The 17,884-nt window shown below is 49.8% G+C and overlaps 1 protein-coding gene across 2 annotated transcripts in view; it reads left to right on the top strand.

Moving 5' to 3' along the window:
• TNR (tenascin R) overlaps nucleotides 1–17,884 on the top strand; it is a 360,938-nt gene that overhangs the window by 273,963 nt on the left and 69,091 nt on the right. Inside the window, exons 3-4 of one of the 2 annotated variants that reach the window (XM_066261204.1) lie at nucleotides 11,995–12,564; nucleotides 14,927–15,403. In XM_066261204.1, coding sequence (XP_066117301.1) covers nucleotides 12,057–12,564; nucleotides 14,927–15,403 — 985 coding nt within the window. In that variant the 5' untranslated portion in view covers nucleotides 11,995–12,056. Of the gene's footprint in view, nucleotides 1–11,994; nucleotides 12,565–14,926; nucleotides 15,404–17,884 lie in introns of those variants that run through there. The other variant, XM_066261205.1, reaches the window with a different exon arrangement.

The raw sequence follows: 17,884 nt of genomic DNA, 5'->3' as shown, positions 1-17,884 counted from the left end.
TGCATATAAAGGTTCCAAACCTATTGAAGATGTCCCTGGATATTCAAAAAAAGACTTTGGAGCCAGGCTGCTGGCTCACTGAAAGGCTTTGTGATTTTAGACAAGTCACTTAACCTCTCTGTGGCTCCATTTCTTCGTCTGTCAAAGGGGAAGGATCACAGTAGCCTGTGTGGCGGTCCTGAGGATTTAGTGCGTTAACGTGCAGAGCCTTCAGCAGAGTGCCCGATGTGTGTCTGGATGCGCATGCGTCCATCAGAGAAAGCCCTTCCTAACCTTCCCACGTGTTGCTGTGCATAGACCACCTTGGGCTGTGTGGTTGTATCCAACCTGCCTCGCTAAAGGTGGCAGGGATTTTCCTTCCTAATTAAATGCAGCTGGTTTGGACAAACTACCCGCCACCAGTCCCACACCTTCAGTCTTGTAGGAAAAGCCCAGGAATTTTGCTATTTTGGAAAAATGCGATTCCTCTGCGTTGTTAATACCCGGCTTGCAGATCAAACATTTGAATCGTGCTGGACACATTTGTGCGTCTGGAGGAATGGAAGCAGAATATTTCAGCACGTGGAAGAACGTGCTGCCTCCCTCATCATTGCCTCCCAGCACAGCCCCTGATAGAGAAGGCATGAACAATCCTCAGAGGGCATCTTCTCAGCAGAGGAAGCTTTTACAATGAGTTCCCCCCCTGCAGGAACCTCTCTGCTTACAAACTAGGGTCAAAGGGATATGTTTTCCTCTTACACACTCCTAAGAAAGGATTCTAAAGAAACCTGGGGCCTCAGGGTGTCTTCCTCCAGCTTCAAGTGGGAGAGCTGTAAGTGAATCCACAGAGAGAGGAGAGACGATAAAGGTTTCCTCTGCCCAGGCCAGCTGGGGATCCTCCATTACTCTCCTCCCCTTGGCTGCCAGACCTTACCCCACCTCTTGCCCTGCAGCTCAGAGTCAAGGGTGGTGAGCCCCTCTCCCCCACCCGGGGCTGCTGCTTGTAGGAGCACCTATAAGTGGCCAAAGAGGTGAAGATAGTAGAGGGCTGATACTTTATGGCTTGTTATATATATATAATTTTTAATTGAATTTATTGGGGTGACATTGGTTACTAGAATTATATAAATTTCAGGTATACAATTCTATAATACATCATCTGTATATTGTAGTGTGTGTTCCCCACCCCGAGTCAAGTTTCCCTCTGTTAACATTTATTCCTTCTATACTCTCTTCAACCCCCACTCCGAGCCCCTTTCCCTTTATGGCTTGTTATTCACACAAATGAGCCTCAGTTTACTCCTCTGTAGAGTGGGACAGTATACCTGCCTTCCATGCTTTACAAAATCCGTAGAAGGCTCAACCGAGATTATGTTTAGGAAAGCCTCCTGAAAATGGTAAATCTGCAAACGTGAGGATTTCTGTCACTCCGCCTCTTTTTCAATGCTTTTCCATAGGGGAAAGGCAGGAGGATCAATTTGGGGAAACGTTGCATCCTTTTACAGGCAATGAATTTTCTCCGCTGCAGCGTGAAATCACGCTGAACCATGTCCACTGTTAGGTTAGTTGAGGGCTGTTGTTAAAATGAAAATGTCACTGTTATTTATGGTTTGAGGCCAACCTGTTTCCAAATAGGTTTTCCGAAAGTGTTAATTTATTGCCAATACTGTATCTTGTGTTACTCTGGTATTTGGCTGATCAGGGAACGAAGCCCAGAGGACAGGTGAGTTTTAAGCAGGATTGGGGACAGGAGAAATGCCTAGTTAACAACCCTTCCCAGGAAGCTCAGTCCTCAGTGTTCCTGCAGGGGCGAGCGCTGATGGTCACGGTCAATCAGTGAGCACACTGAACCCAGACCATCTGAGCTCTTCCCATCTTCCCTACACCCCCAAAGACGTGAGGGCCATTGGCAGAGAAGGTCACCCTGAGAGAAGCAATGCCCTTCCATTCAGGGACACATAGCCAGCCATGGGGGGCCACCTAGGGGGGAAGACAGAACTCCACTGGGCAAGCTGGAGCTATGGCTCCCCAGATGGGCCTCTGCCTTGTTAGAGGGAAGCTCCAGGATGAGAGAGCCTCTGGGAGAGACTGGGGAGGAGAAGGGCAGAGGGGAGAACCCCAGAAATGTGCACGCAGGGAGGGGAGTCGAGCCAGAGTAGTGCACATGGAGGCTGGATGAGGACCCCCACTGGAGGGACCAGGCCACCACGTGCAAGGTTTTCAGATGTCAACCCCAGCCCACTTGAGACATTTTGCGTCCTCCCGTGGGCTGTTTTGTGCCCTATACAAACCACACCCAGACTTTGGGAACCCTCAGAGCGTGCTGGGCTTACCAAAGCCTCAGTGACCAGCCGCGCTCAGAGCCTGCATTCTTAACTTGTCAGAGAGGCAGCTGCTTATAGCTAAATAGTCAATTCTTGTCTTTATTCAGATTGAAAACAGTTAAACGCCCAGTATTTTACAATACATCTCCTGGATTCGGCAGTTAATAAAACCACATTTGAATTTCACGGGAGCCCCCTTTAAACAGTAATGAACAAAGATGACGCTGTATAACTTAATGGAGAGCAAAATGCATTTTCGTCAAGACAGAGAGGGGGAGAGAAGGACTGTAAGGAATTATGTACCCTGGAAAAATCACTCTCTGAAGTCATGAGGAAGACTAATGTGGGCCTTAGCGACTACATCACTGCAAAGTAAGATAAATGACAAGCAAAACAAACTTTTACATTTTTCAGATTAGAATTCATCTTTGGGGCCAAGAGCAACCACAGATGGCAAAGGACTTCTTAATCATGATGCCATACTGTGCTTAAAGAACACTGGGGACTCAACACGCCCCTGGACTCCAGGGCATGTTTCTAAAAATGCCACCAGTCAGGGCTCTCTGACAGCATGGTACCTTTTATCTCTGAGCATGCACAAACACTCCCAGGACCCACCACCCAGGAACCGTCTGTGCCCTTCCTCTAGCCCGATTTTCCTCTTTGTCTACTCCTCACTCTCCCCAACTGCCTTTGCCCCTACCTCCTCCCTTCACAAGCTTCCTAATTCTTCAAGACCCAAAGCGAGGACCCCTTTTTCCACTGAGCTTTCTCTAAAGAGTCTTCCGGTTGAAATGCTTCCTTCTGCTGGGCTCCCAGAATTCCCCCATACCTCCAATATGGAACTCATCACTGTCTGCTGTGTATTCTCATTTCGTGAATACCTCCTTCCAGGTGACACAGGGAGTTGCCTGAGATTTCTCTTGCTCGCCCCTGACATCTCCATGTAACCTAGCCCAGTTCCTGGCATGCAATCAAAGTGCAACTGAATTTAATTAAGCAAGATGTGCTCTATCCACCAGTACTCTCAGAGGGTCCTCAAATTTCAGTTAGAAAATAATTATATCATTTCACCCACTAGGAGATAAAATTCACCCGTGTGTAGTCTTGGGGTCAGGGTGGTGGTATTTTCTGCTCTAAAAGACATCATTTACACAGTAAACGAAAAAACTCCTTTAGACCTTCTTTGGAGCTGAATGTGCATACGCTGTCACCTCCAATATATGACCCATCTGAAGAAATTAATGGGTATTTAGTATGAAAGCAATTATTCTGTTCCTGCTAGAAGGATCAACTCCAGTATAGTTATGTCATATAATAATTGAAAACAGCATGAATTTGATATTTGAATCTGTCACTAGGTATTTTTAGAGCAGAAGAATTATTGGGTATTCTGTATGTGGGTGAGTATAATTTTTAAAGGTGACTATTGCTAAGATTTGTTTATTTCTAAAGAGTTTCCATGCCCTAGCAACCAAGCCAACAATTTCCACATTTACAATTATAATTGATTAGATGTTCTGAGTCCACGTTTATAAATTGGCACTGCCTCAAATTGTCCTCCTGGACCCTACTAGTCCATCAAGCCCTAGAAGCACTATTAATACAGGACCTCAGCCCTGGCTGGCTGGCTCAGCAGTAGAGCATCAGCCCAGAGTGTGGATGTCACAGGTTTGATTCCTGGTTAGGGCACATAGGAGAATGGACTATCTGCTTTTCTACCCTTCCCCCTCTCCCTTCTCTCTCTCTGTCTCTCTGATTCTCTCTCCCCCTTCCACAGCTATGGCTCAGTTGGAGCAAGTTGGCCCTGGGCACTGAGGATGGCTCCATGGCCTCACCTCAGGTGCTAAAATAGCTTGGTTGCCAAGCAACAAAGCAACAGTCCAGATGGGCAGAGCTTCACTCCACAGGGTGCTTGTCAGGTGGATAATGGAGTCTGTCTCTCTGCCTCCCTGTTTCTCACTTAAGAAAAATTAAAATAAATAAATAAATAAATAAAACAGGACCACCTCCCTTATCTCCTAGGCACACACTAGGCATGCTAGTGCTATTTCCATATTCTAGTTTTAATTGATTTTAAGCTTTTGTGAAGACTGAACATGGTCCCTTCTTTGCATTTGGCCTTGAGGCTCCAATGAATTCTACTTATGCTGTGCCCTTTGTCCCCTCTCCCTACCTGCACCTCCCAACTCTACCTTTCTGACACCACCCCTCCATCTGGACTGGGTCACTGCCTCTTCAGGGGCCTCTTGGGTCACTTCTCTCACACTTATCTCTGTTCGCTGTTAGGAGCTCCTCTTAAACTTAAAATGAGTGATCTTCAGTTTAGTAATAAAAAATGGATTGCCTTGCTATCATCTTCGGTTTGATGTGTAGGAGCCTAGTCTTTTCAACTAGATTATAAGGCCCATGAGGGCAGAGACCACTTTTTATATTCTGAACCAATTTTGCCATCTGCTCTAAAGAGCGTCTCGGGCAGGAGATAGGAACCATTGATTCGGGCTGCAGTCTGACGGGCAATCTTTCTTACGAGGGAATGTTCTTTGTGGTTTTATTAAATGTAAAGAAGAGAAAGATGAAAAGTGATATGATGACTCTTCAAGAAGAATAATTGAACAGCAAATGGGGACATGCTGTTCTCCCAGCTCGAGAAATACAGATGAGAAACAGATGCTAATGACGGCAAAAGCCAGACTTGTTGAAGAATTCTTGACCAGACGGTGGAGACTAATTAGCAATTCATTATTTATATCCTACCTACTTCCAGAGGGTCGAAACCACTTCTGGAGGGAGAGTCTGTCATCCAGGTCAGAACTGAGAATCTGGAAACACGGCTTAAGTTTCAGCTTGGCCCTAACTTACTGTGTGTAGTTGAATGAATAAATCATCCCCATGCTTTGAGCCTCATCTGTAAAATGGGAATAATCCCACTAACAGTTCTTGGGATTCAATGGGAGTATATCTATATTTAGTTATATATATTCAGATGCTCTAAAGATGTTGAGTTCTCTGGGTTCTATAAAAAGTGGATGATTTCTCAACTAAATGGGATCTCTGGTGACCCAAAATCTTGGGGGCACCGTGGAAGGCAGACCATCAACCTTAGCTGACTGCCCAAGAAAAAGCAGATGCCCCCAGTGGCACAAGTTGCCCAGCCTGGCTGGTTGTGTTATAAAGTGGGGACTCACACCTGGGTGACCTCACGAGCACGTCCAGTCGTGAGACTACTATTCCTTGGATCAGTATTCCAGACCCCATCTTTCAGATGAAGAAGGAATTGTTCTGGGAGGTCAGGTCGGTTAGAGTCCTCACAGAGCGGCCAAGACAGAGCCAGGGGACAAGACCAGAGGCCAGAGCCCACAGCCCAGTCACTGTGGTTTCTCTAATCCACACCGACACAAAGCCACAGACGCCCTCCGCTGACCACTAGTGCTGACAAAAATGAATGTGCCCCACCCGGTCCTGCACCAAAGGCCCTTCCTGCAGGTCCCAACGGGCCACGTCCAAGTGACTGGCATTCAGGAGTGCCAAGTGGCCAGTGCACCTCCCACGCCGCTGCAGGCCTCCTGACAGCTCGGGGCCAGCTGCGCCATCCTGTCTGCAGGGAGTTTTCTGCCCTCGGGTTCTTTTCAGAAACCTGACAGGCCCAATAAAGGCCCGGTGCTGATGGAGGGAGCGGCTCACGTCCTCCAGCCGCCCGGCTGCCTCGGCTGACACAACGGGGCTGCTGTAATCACATTACACCCTCGTCTTTCATAATTACCCCCCTTTCTCCAAGTGACAGAGCATCCCAACGGCAGGGAAGGGAACTATTTTTAAACTAACTAAAAAAAAAAGAGAGAGAGAGAGAGTCATTTTTTTTCACAGATACTGTTCTGGTCTATAAATCGCCCTTAGGGACAGAGTGGGGACTACGGCTGGCTGGCAGAAGCTAGGAATGCGGAACGCTGCCCCCCACCCTGCAAGAGATCGCCTCCCCCAACCTGCCCAACAACCCACACATGCATTTCTTCTCTTCCTTTTTTCCCTGAGGCCCCTCTGCCTGTGTTCGTCCCTTCCTTCCCCTCCCAGACACCAGGAAAAAAAAGGAAAAATAGACAGACACACACCTACCTTCTTGAGACCAGCTCTCCTTTCCCTTCTCCAGGCTGTGGAGAGGTGAGAGCCCACAGGATGTATTTCTCTTAACAGTAGCAAAGTCTTCGATATGAAGGAATAAAGCTGGGGGGGGGCATGTATAAACGATGGACAAGGTTAGCTGGGGCAGGAGTTTCAGCCAGGCTGGGGTGACCCCCTGGACAGGACTGTACCTACAGTAACAGAGCACCACCCCTGCCCACAGGACCACTCTGCCATCCACCTGGCATCCGCCAGAGATGGCCCTGTGCAGGCCGCAGTAATGCTATTGATAAGGAAGCAGGCGTGCCGGAAGCCAATCAATGGCCCCGCATGGATTTCTTGGGTATCAATCTATCACGTTACTGCGAGTCTCTTGCACTCTTGTTTGGGGGTCAATAGTGATCCGTCTTGAGCTTGCCACTCTCTATTCTGAGTGTATCATTGAGTCCTGGGTATATTATCGGTCCCTCAGGCTTATCCTTTCTCACTCTACCTAAAGAACGCTCGTCTGTTCCTCTTCGCCAGCCTGGCGCTCGGCCATCTTTTCCCCTCCGTTTTCTGTGTCTTTGCCTCCTTTCCCCCTCCTCCCACCACCACTTCATCTCTGACTGGTACAGCTTGCTTCGAGGCCTGGAGTCTTACTAGCTCCAGTCGGGTGACACATCCAAGAGAGAGAGAGAGAGAGAGAGAGAGAAAGAGAGAGAGAGAGAAAGAGAGAGAGAGAGAGAGAGAGACAGTGAAGGGAGGGGAGGTCCCCACCTAAGTTGCCTTTGGTGACAGATTCTGCATTGAGCTTAGAGAGGCAGACACCTGCTCATTGCTCACACCAAAGCCAGGTCATGGGTCTCAGAGCCAGTGGAATGCTTCTGTAGGGGACAAACATATCAAATGTGGCACCTTGGGTATGCCGTGGGATTAGACCCACCCTCCCGCAGAGGTAGTTGTAAAAACTCGCCTGCAGCTTAGCTGAAGAGTGCCCCAGAAAGAGACCGGCTGAACAGTCAGCATTCTCAGCGACTCAGAGGAAAAGGAGGCGGAGGTAGAGGATGAAGCCAGGAAGGGAAGCTTTCAGGGACACAAGAAGGAAAAAAAAACTACACTTTGAAATAATTATTAGGTGACGTGAGCTTAGTAGCAGAACTAAGGGCATATTTATTGAGTAGGCATTCACAAGCGTTAGCTTTTGTTTGTTTTTTGTTTTGTTTTTTATTTTTTCAAAGTGAGAAGCGGTGGGGGCAGGGGGAGACAGACGGACTGACTCCCGCATGCACCCAACTGGGATACACCAGGCGTGCCCACCAGGGGGTGATGCTCTGCCCATCTGAAGCATTGCTCTACTGCAATAGGAGCCATTCTAGCACCTGAGGTGGAGGTCATGGAGACGTCCTCAGTGCCTGGGCCAACTTTGCTCCAATGGAGCCTTGGCTGCTGGAGGGGAAGAGAGAGAGAGAGAGAGAGAGAGAGAGAGATAAAGGAGAAGGGGAAGGATGGAGAAGCAGATGGGTGTTTCTCCTATGTGCCGTGGCCAGGAATCGAACCCCGGACATATTGGGCCGATGCTCTACCACTGAGCCAACCAGCCAGGGCCACAAGCATTAGTTTCATTCTGCTTTCAGCAGGCTGCAGAAGCAGGAAAAAATGCAGCCCCTCCTGCCGTGCATCCCACCATCTGTCTGTCTGTCTGTCTGTCTGTGTAGAAGAGCAACCTAAACCAAAGGCAGAGGCAGAGGAGAGAAGCAGAAAGGGCTGTGCTAGGATTAATAGCAGTGCCTGTTGTCTAGGCCTGGAGAGGACACACCAGAGGTGCGCATGGAAGTGGAGTCAGCCCTGGTTTTCTACACCTGCTGGCTCAGCTGGGAAGGGCAAGTTTAAAACCTGCCTCCTGGCCCTGGCCGGTTTGCTCAGTGGTAGAGCGTCGGCCTGGCGTGCAGAAGTCCCAGGTTCAATTCCCGGCCAGGGCACACAGGAGAAGCGCCCATCTGCTTCTCCACCCCTCCCCCTCTCCTTCCTCTCTGTCTCTCTCTTCCCCTCCCAAAGCCGAGGCTTCATTGGAGCAAAGATAGCCCGGGCGTTGGGGATGGCTCCTTGGCCTCTGCCCCAGGCGCTTGAGTGACTCTGGTCGCAACAAAGCGATGCCCCGGAGGGTGGAGCATCGCCCCCTGGTGGGCAGAGCGTCGCCCCCTGGTGGGCATGCCGGGTGGATCCCGGTCGGGCGCATGGGGGAGTCTGTCTGACTGTCTCTCCCCATTTCCAGCTTCAGAGGAATACAAAAAAAATAAAAAATAAATAAAACCTGCCTCCTGACTCCTCCAGGATAGAGGTTTCCCGGTTTAGAATTGCTCTTGACTCCTAGGACACAGTGGAGGCTGGGCGCCATCAGACCAGCCCTGCCTCCAGGAGGAGAGACGGAAGCAATTTCTGGGGCAGTAAACAGAACAGGTAGAAAAAACACAAAGCTAAAAGTCATCACTGTCTGGAAGTCCTAAATCGGATCCTGGGAGAGGAGCATGTTGATTTGTTTGTCTTTTCGTGAGAATGGTGTGTGGCCACTAATTAAAGCCGGCTGAGAAGCCACAGTTGAGTACAGAGTACGGTCAGCTGCCCTGGGTTCAGTCTCCGCTCCTCAGCTCATTAGCGTCCAGTCCTAGTCAAATTCCTTAGCCTGTGCCTGAAGCTCATTTTCCCCATCTCAGACAACAGAAATTAAAGGAGGACCTGTCATCATAGTGCGGTCACCACAGAGCCATGCTGGTTGTTTATAGTCAGTTCGATTGACTGATGCCTCTTCTGATAGGCTGTTGCCCAAAGCCACACCACTTACTAAACATCTTGACTCCTAAATGTCACTCCTCCCTCTCTCATAAGGTTGTTGTCAGGAATGAATTAAATGACATAAGATAAACACTGAGCTTGGTGCCTGGTAAATGCCCGATCAGCAGTTGGTATTTGTTATGGGATGAATCATACCCCACATATGTGTCCAGTCCCTTTAGCACTTAAGAGCCTTTCAAATACTTGCATTCACTAAACAAGCCATGTTATGGTACATGATGATACGTAATGTTGCGTTTTATGTTTGATGTTCTTGCACATATCCAAGAGTTAGCACGTGAATTTTCTTTTGTATATGATGAACTTCTATCTTCTCAGCCAAAAGAGACATCTATTAAAATCCAGGTTTGTATAAGGGATCTCCTGGTAGACTAGGTTATGCTGTGGGAAAAAGCAATACCAAAATCTGTGCTTCAAAAACCAAAAAATTATTTCTCTTTCACGTACTATAATCACCTACTGTGGGTCTGCAGGGACTCTGTTTATTATAGTAGTGCCAGGACCCAGAATGAGAAGGCAGCCACCACCTCGAACCCTCCACCATGGGAGGGAGAAAGCTCTGGAGGGTCTCCCATTGACAATGATTGTCCTAGCCCGGAAGTGACACACATCACTTCCTCTCACAACTCATTGGCCAATGCCAATAGTATGGCCTCACCTAACCATCAGAGGCCCCAAAATGTAGCCCTGGACAACAGAATCCTACCGCATGTCAGGAAGCCAGGCCAGAAACATTGAGCCAGCAGCCACGATGGTCACCACCCACCCACCCACGCCTGCTCTGAGCAGATTTACCTGCTGTCCTGGCACAGTTTGTACGTCCAGCTCTCCCAGGGCATTCTGAGTGCCTGTTGGTCATGGTAATGATCACATTGTATTGTCATTATTTTTACTTGGGTTTCCATCTCCACAAGGAGATAGGAGTTTCTCAAGGGCAGGGACTAGGTCATAATGAATATTTGATACATGGATGTATTTGTGAACAGTGACCATTACATCTGCAGCATGAGCCAAAGTCCTGACAGTGGTCCCAAGGCCGTATCTGATCTGGCCAGGGCGAGAACCGGGACAGCTATTCCACCTGTCCACAGACCATATTTACTGACTGTACTGAGTGCCAGGTACTAGCTAAGTATTTATACAGATCTGAACTCAGTCACCACTGCCATACCATAGGTAGGGATTCTGATTATCCCCACCTTATAGATAGAGAAACTAACTGAGGCACAGAGAAGTTAAACGATATTCTTTTTTCTTTTTTCTCTTTTTTTCTGAAGTTGGAAACGGGGAGGCAGTCAGATTCCCGCACGCACCCAACCAAGATCCACCTGCCATGCCCACCGAGGGGCGATGCTCTGCCCATCTGGGGCCCCGCTCTGCCGCAACCAGAGCCATTCTAGCGCCTGAGGCAGAGGCCATAGAGCCATCCTCAGCGCCTGGGCCAACTTTGCTCCAATGGAGCCTTGGCTGCAGGAGGGGAAGAGAGAGACAGAGAGGAAGGAGAGGGGGAGGGGTGGAGAAGCAGATGGGCGCTTCTCCTGTGTGCCCTGGCAGGCCGACGCTCTACCACTGAGCCAACCGGCCAGGGCCTTAAACGATATTCTTACAGCTAGAAAGCAATGCAAAGGAGCTGGGTTTGAACCCAGGCAGCCTGGTGCCAGAGTCCAGCAGTTAACCTTTGCACTCAGATCTTGACTCCCCAGGCAGAATTTCCTCCATCATAAGATGGGAATAATAACATTCCATCACTGGGTTGTTCTGAGGGCCAGGTAAGATAGCATGTAAGGTGCACAGTGCAGTGCATACACATTTAGGACCTGTTAGTTCCCCTTGTTGCCTCGTCCTTGGACTCCTAGTCATTCTCACCTCATCGTTTCTTTGTCCTCAATCTCCTGAGCGGCTCTGGTACCACCTGTAGAAACCCAAGTTCGTAGGCCTCTTTGCTCCTTTATGTAGGGGAACAAGGAAGAAACATAATTTCTGTAAAACTGAAATGTATTGTTCTCTGTGACTCTCTGTGACCAGATAACCAACAGAGGAGCTAATTTATTATTTGAACAATTTAAACAGGACCCTGGAAGGGCCCCTGTGATCACAGAGCCCTGCAACTATACTAATGAGAAGATTAAAAGGAAGTTCAGCTCACACAGTCCCAGATAATCACAAACATACCCGAGGATTATTAACCATAATTACCTGGAACTATATTATCTGCCTGGTTGGTTATTCTAAAGTCAACTTGAATTGAAGAGATGAGCTTAGAGGAGTTAAATAAGTTATTGTGAAGCGGCTGGAAGGAGGACCTCCTCATAATAACTATCTGGGGACATGCAAGGGTGAGCCTGAGTCTCCACAGTGCCTTCATCCTAATTCCCACCCAGAAATGGAAGGCAGCTCCGAGTTTCCTTTGGAGAAATAGCCTCTCCACGGAGCCCCAGGCCTCCTGCCTTCATGGGTCCTCTTGGCTGGTACCACTTGCCACCATGAGGGCCAGACTCATGCATTTCAGGTCAGTCATTGGGAAATCAAAGTGTTGTTCTGCAGGAGCCGTGTCCATTTCAGGGGTCCACCACTCTAAAGGACAAAGCTCTGGGCTTTTATGACCTGGTAGTTCCCATCCCTTCCCAACCTCCCCCTGGAATGTCTCCAACCGTCTCTTCTTTGGCTTCGCAGGACCGTCCACAGTGTGACACCCCAGTGCAGGTCTCAGAGGTAATCTCGGTCCCGGTGTCCCTTGCAGGTTCTGACAACTCCACGCCGTGTGCCGCAGGCTGGTCTTGAATCCAGAGCTCCGCAGAGAGGATGGGGGCCGACGGGGAAACGGTGGTTCTGAGGAAGATGTTCCTCGGCGTCAACCTGATCCTCCTGGGCGCCATGCTCACGCCCTTGGAGTGCCAGCTGGAGGTCTCCGCAGACGGGGTCCAGAGACAGGCGGCAGCGGCAGAGGAGGAGGAGGGAGGCGTTGCCAGCTACAACGCCTCCGGCAAAGAGCCACCGGTTGTCTTCAACCACGTGTACAACATCAACGTGCCCCTGGACAGCCTCTGCTCCTCGGGGCTGGAGGCCTCGGCCGAGCAGGAGGTGAGTGAGGAGGACGAGGCGCTGGCTCAATACCTGGGCCAGACCTCTGACCAGGACACCCAGGTCACCTTCACCCACAAGATCAACCTCCCCAAAAAGGCCTGCCCGTGTGCGGGCTCGGCCCAGCTGCTGCAGGAGCTGCTGAGCCGCCTGGAGATGCTGGAGAGGGAGGTGTCAGTGCTTCGGGACCAGTGCAGCGGCAGCTGCTGCCAAGAAAGTGCAGCCACAGGTAGGGTCGGGGCCCACAGGGGTCTCGGGTGGGGAAGGGGCGGGACACACGGCCCTTTTTCACGCAGAAGGATGCAGGCACCCCTGTCTGTAGCTCTCTGCCAAAACGTCTCTAAGACCCAAACTCGTCCTTCGTTTTTTGGGAGGACCCCCCCCCCGCCCCCGGCTCAGTCTGTTTGAAATGCATTAACCTGATTTTCGGGGGGGATGAGTCAGGTTGTGGTACATTGGTTCAGCACAGCAGCTTCTGCGGCGAACCGGGAATTCGATCTGTGTCTTCATTCATCTTCGGTTTCTGCAGGCTGTTGAGTTGATACCTATCTGTGTTACCTGGGGGACGAGAAAGTGTAGGAGTTGTGTGCAGTCTGTCGCAGGCTTTCTCCCGTCTGAGTGAAGGATAGTCATTGAGGTCTCTGAGGACCTGTCCCGGTCTTCTCTGGCGAGATGAGAGTTTGGCCCCTGCCTCCTCCATCAGCACACAAGCATGCACGCACACCCACTCATGCATGTACACTCATGCATGCAGACACATGCATACACACACATTCACAGAGCATATTCTGCACCCCCCACCCACAAGGCAGAATGTCTAGGAGAGGGTCCTCTAGCCTCACCCGCCCCCTGACGAGTCACACGTGTTACTGTCGGTGCCTCTCTGATAGAAGTCTCTATGATTTCAGAGCCAGGCTTCCGGAGTTCAAATCTGGACTCTGCTGTTTACTAGCTTAATGCTCACGCAAGTTGCCCAAACATGCCTTTCTTTCCCTGTCGACACGTGCTAAAAGACTAGAAGGGCAGGGAGCCACTAAGCGTGAAAGCACCTGTCCAGAGGAGCGCCTGGCCTCTAGAAGCCCCACATAAGCACTAGCTCTTACCACGGACCCCATGGAGCAGAAATGGTGTTGGTCTCCCTGCGTGCACCTCTTCTCTCACCCCCAAGGTACCTTAGGGTCATGCCATTCATCCGTTAATGAGATGAGCGATTTGCCTTTCTCTCTTAGGCTCAGGCTGTCACAGGGATGAAGGGAGAAGGTGGCCTGGAAGGCCCACGTGTCCGTAGGGCTGTCAGACGTGTTCACCCTGAGACCCACAGAGATGAAGGGGTCTTTGAATAGTGACCTATCTCGTGGGTCTTCTCACCTCCTTCTCCTCTCCCTAACCAAAACATAACTAAGGTGTCTGAAGAGGAAAAGAAAATCCAGTTGCCCCGTCTCCCGTTCCTCAGTGAGAGCTGGCAGGCCAGGTTTTCCATGGAGCTAGGAACACGGGGAAGTTATACGTGTCCACGAACATGGACTTTTGCTGCCCAGGAAGCTGGGCAGCTTTCTGAGTGGCTCTTTCCCAGCCTCCCACCAGGCTCCCTGGCAGACTTCCTCCCGGAAAAAAATCTACAAGCCTGTCAGTGTAGAATCCTTTCAGGCCATGGGGGCCGATTGAAGTGACAGAATTAGACAGGATATAACTCACTGCACTTCATGTCCCCAGGGCCAAGCACAGACCAGGATGCCAAGCAGGTGCTGGGTTTGTGTTTGTTTAATATGTTTGTTTGATTCAGATAAATTAGCTGCCGTAGTTACAGTGTGATAAGGGCAGGGACAGAGATATGCGGAGAATCCTGAAAAGATCACAGCAAACAGTGACCAAGACTGGGGTTGTGAGAAGCCTTTGATGTGACCCTGGAGCTGGGTTGTGATGAATGAGCAGAGTGAGTTTGGTGGCAGGAGGGGAGGGCGTAGAGTGAGTCCGACCTTGTCCTGCAAAGCAGGCTCGGTGTCCAGCCTCCATCCCCTCGGATCCCCTTCGGTCCCCATAGCACCTGGGCATCTTTGTCAGGGGCTCTCCTCTGGATGTGCGACCCTCCTTGACCTGCCCAGAGAGAGAATGGAAGACCCTGGGCATTTACACCCCCCAGGGACAGCCCTTGACCAGTGAGGTGTGACCTGCACTGTGACCAGAGCTTCCTGCAAGACTGAACCCAAGTTCTCTTCCCTGACGATGTACCTGGCTTGGTACACTCCCCTTTTCTCAGCCAGTTTTTCCTGGAAGCACTTTCTGATAAGTCCCTGTCACCTGAATTCTCACCTAAGGTCTCCTCCTCGGGAATCCAGGCTGAGACTCCTTGAAGGTGAGCTCCTGACACGCAAGGGACCAGACCTCACTCATCCTTGCCCCCAGCACTGTGCTGGGCGCCGACAACACATATTGGGGAAAATATTTTAAAAGTTGATTATATAGGTTGAGAGGAACTCTCAGCAGCATATGTCTGATTAGAGAGTAAGGAGAGGTCTCAGCCCACCCCTCCCCACGCACCAGTCTCAGGAGCTGACCCTGCTGTCCTTTGACCTTGTCCTTGGTTGTTCCAGGACAACTGGACTACATCCCCCACTGCAGTGGCCATGGCAACTTTAGCCTTGAGTCCTGTGGCTGCATCTGCAACGAAGGCTGGTTTGGCAAGAACTGCTCGGAGCCCTTCTGCCCCCTGGGCTGCTCTAGCCGGGGCGTGTGTGTTGACGGCCAGTGCATCTGCGACAGTGAATACAGCGGCGATGACTGCTCCGAGCTCCGGTGCCCCACGGACTGCAGCTCGCGGGGGCTCTGCGTGGATGGGGAGTGTGTCTGTGAAGAGCCCTACGCGGGCGAGGACTGCAGCGAGCTGAGGTGCCCCGGGGACTGTTCAGGGAAGGGCAGATGTGCCAATGGAACCTGCGTGTGCCAGGAGGGCTACGCGGGTGAGGACTGCGGCCAGCAGCAGTGTCTGAATGCCTGCAGCGGGCGAGGACTCTGCCACGAGGGGCTCTGCTTCTGCGAAGAGGGCTACCAGGGCCCCGACTGCTCAGCAGGTAGGATGGGGGCTCCTGCGGCATCTGGCAGGGGTGGCCCAGCAAGCTAACTGGGGAGGGAAGGTGGATCTTAGGCAAAATAATTCCCCATTGGGTTGTGCCCCTTTGCTTTCCAAGAGACCTGATTTCTTCAGCCCATCGCAGTTGGTGGGGCAGACTTAAGGGGGAAAGGGTGGACACCAGCAGAGGTCGGGTTCACACTGAAAGTTGGACCTCGTCCCTTGAGACTGAACAAAGGCAACAGTAATGGTAGCGGTGACAGCGTCCCACCGTCCTTGAGGGGGAGGCACATGGAGAGACAGGCTGTGGGACCACCTTAGGCAAGGCCGCTCTAACTCAGAGGGCATCCAGAGTCCCTCCACCTGCCCCAAAATACCCCCTTGCCTGTCACCATGTCCCAGAACAAGCCCTTTTTAATGCTATCACATGTGACGATGGTTAATCTGTGATAACCAGACTAACCAGGCACTCGGGGGATTTTAGAGCTGACATATTGCAGGGTGTTGTTAATTTAGTAAGTGGTCTGGCATCCACATGGGAAAAAAAAAGTATTGGAAGTAAGGAATTAAATGCAAACAGAAATAAAGTACTAAAGGCATCAGGCAACAACTCATTTTCTAGCATATTCTAGCAATTAGGACAAAATATTCAAAGGCTGTGACTCACTTTGTTCCTGACAATAGGTAGCAAATTGGAACCAACCCCTTTTTGTAATCTACACCAGTGATTTTCAACCACCGGTCCACACACTGGTCTGCCAGAAATTTTGTGCTAGTATGTAGTCTGGTCTGTGAAAGAGTTAACCACCCTGATGTAGTATGAAGATTCCAGACCCAATGATCTTAGTCAAATTCACTTATGCTCTGGGTGATTTCTGCCTTAGCGGTCCCTGAAATAATTCTCCTATTTCCACCGGTTCCCAATGTAAAAATGATGAAAACCACTCATCTATACCATGGACACTGTACAAAGGTGCTCTCCTAAAATGAAGATCTAAATCCAACAGTGGAAGAAATGCCAGCATCTCATTAGACATGACTTTTTTTTTTTTTTTTTTTTTGCCTAAAAGCAGATTATTTTCATCATCTCACTATTTTTGCTCATCTTCTGACTAAATCAGTGACTCTCACTGCTACAATTGTGTGAGTGTCTAAACCATACAGATGAAGTGATTGGCCTTGATCCACTTCCGTATGGTTTAATCTATAGAAGTGGGCTGAGAGCACTCGTGGGGAAGATTTAAAATTAAATAACAACAAACAGTTTTAAACTTTTCAGTGGGTCAAGTCTAGGAATTTCTGATCAGCCTTCCAACATGAGTTTGTGGAAGAAGCGCCAGAAGTTCTTTGCTCTTGAGCACCCCCTGTGGTTCCCACAGAGACGGTACCCGTCAGACGAGGTTCCTGTGCCTTTGACTTCAATGTAAATTCTTTCAAAAGACCAATGGCAGTACCGGTAACAACAGCAGAAAGAAAGGAGGGAGGGAGGGAGGGAGGGAGGGAGGGAGGGAGGGAGGAAGGAAGGAAGGAAGGAAGGAAGGAAGGAAGGAAGGAAGGAAGGAAGGAAGGAAGGAAGGAGAAAGAAAGAAAGAGAGAGAGAAAGAGAGAGAGAGAGAAAGAAAGAAAGAAAAAGAAAGAAAGAAAGAAAGAAAGAAAGAAAGAAAGAAAGAAAGAAAGAAAGAAAGAGAAAGAGGGAAAGGAATCTTACAAGGCAACAAATAATAAGGCACTACTTAAGAAGAAAATATTTTCATGTTCCTTCATTTTTTCCCCATATTCAGTTATTTCATTTAGCCTCCTAATTTTATTTTCTGAATTGAGATGTCTTTTTAAAAATAAACTTAGTTGTTACACCAACTGCTCTAAAAGGAAAATAACAGAAGTCAGGCCTCGATATTTCTGGATCTGTGATCACTGGGTAGTTGTTGGGGACAGGGAGGCTGAAACATGGTTCTGATTCCCAGCTAAAGGGCAGTGGTCCCCGGGGCCCCATCTGAGGATGCTAAGCATCAGTTGGGGCCATTGCTATATATGGCTATTCTAATGTCCACAGGCTTCTGAACAGAACTGCTTTTTGTTGGGCTGCACACGCCTGCCATGTTCTTGACCCTGCTTTTCTACAAGGACAGACTCCTTTGCAGACAGAATCCTAAGTCTGATCCAGGGTCCACAGTGACCTGGAGGTCAGCCCTCCTGGTCACTCACGGAAGACCTAGCAGCTGTCAGCATAGCTGCAGCGGGACTGGGCTGAGTCCAAACCAAGAGCACGTGTCACCTCCAACATTGACCCCTCTGTGCTGTTTAAAGAACACTTCTAGAGGCCCACATAAATTACTTCACGGGTTCCAAGAGCATGTGAGGAAGGACAGTTATGCAATCTCCATCTGTTTCTATAGCAACCCCGGAGCCACCACTCACTGCCGAGGTGCTGCTCTCAGTGCTTGCCTTTTAAACCGAGTGCCTGGGTCTCTACCAGAGACCG

This window comes from Saccopteryx bilineata, chromosome 2 (genome assembly GCF_036850765.1).
Source record: "Saccopteryx bilineata isolate mSacBil1 chromosome 2, mSacBil1_pri_phased_curated, whole genome shotgun sequence".
NCBI lineage: Eukaryota > Metazoa > Chordata > Mammalia > Chiroptera > Emballonuridae > Saccopteryx > Saccopteryx bilineata.
The sequence above is the reverse complement of the archived record's forward strand: the minus strand, read 5'-3'. Positions and strand labels throughout refer to the sequence as shown.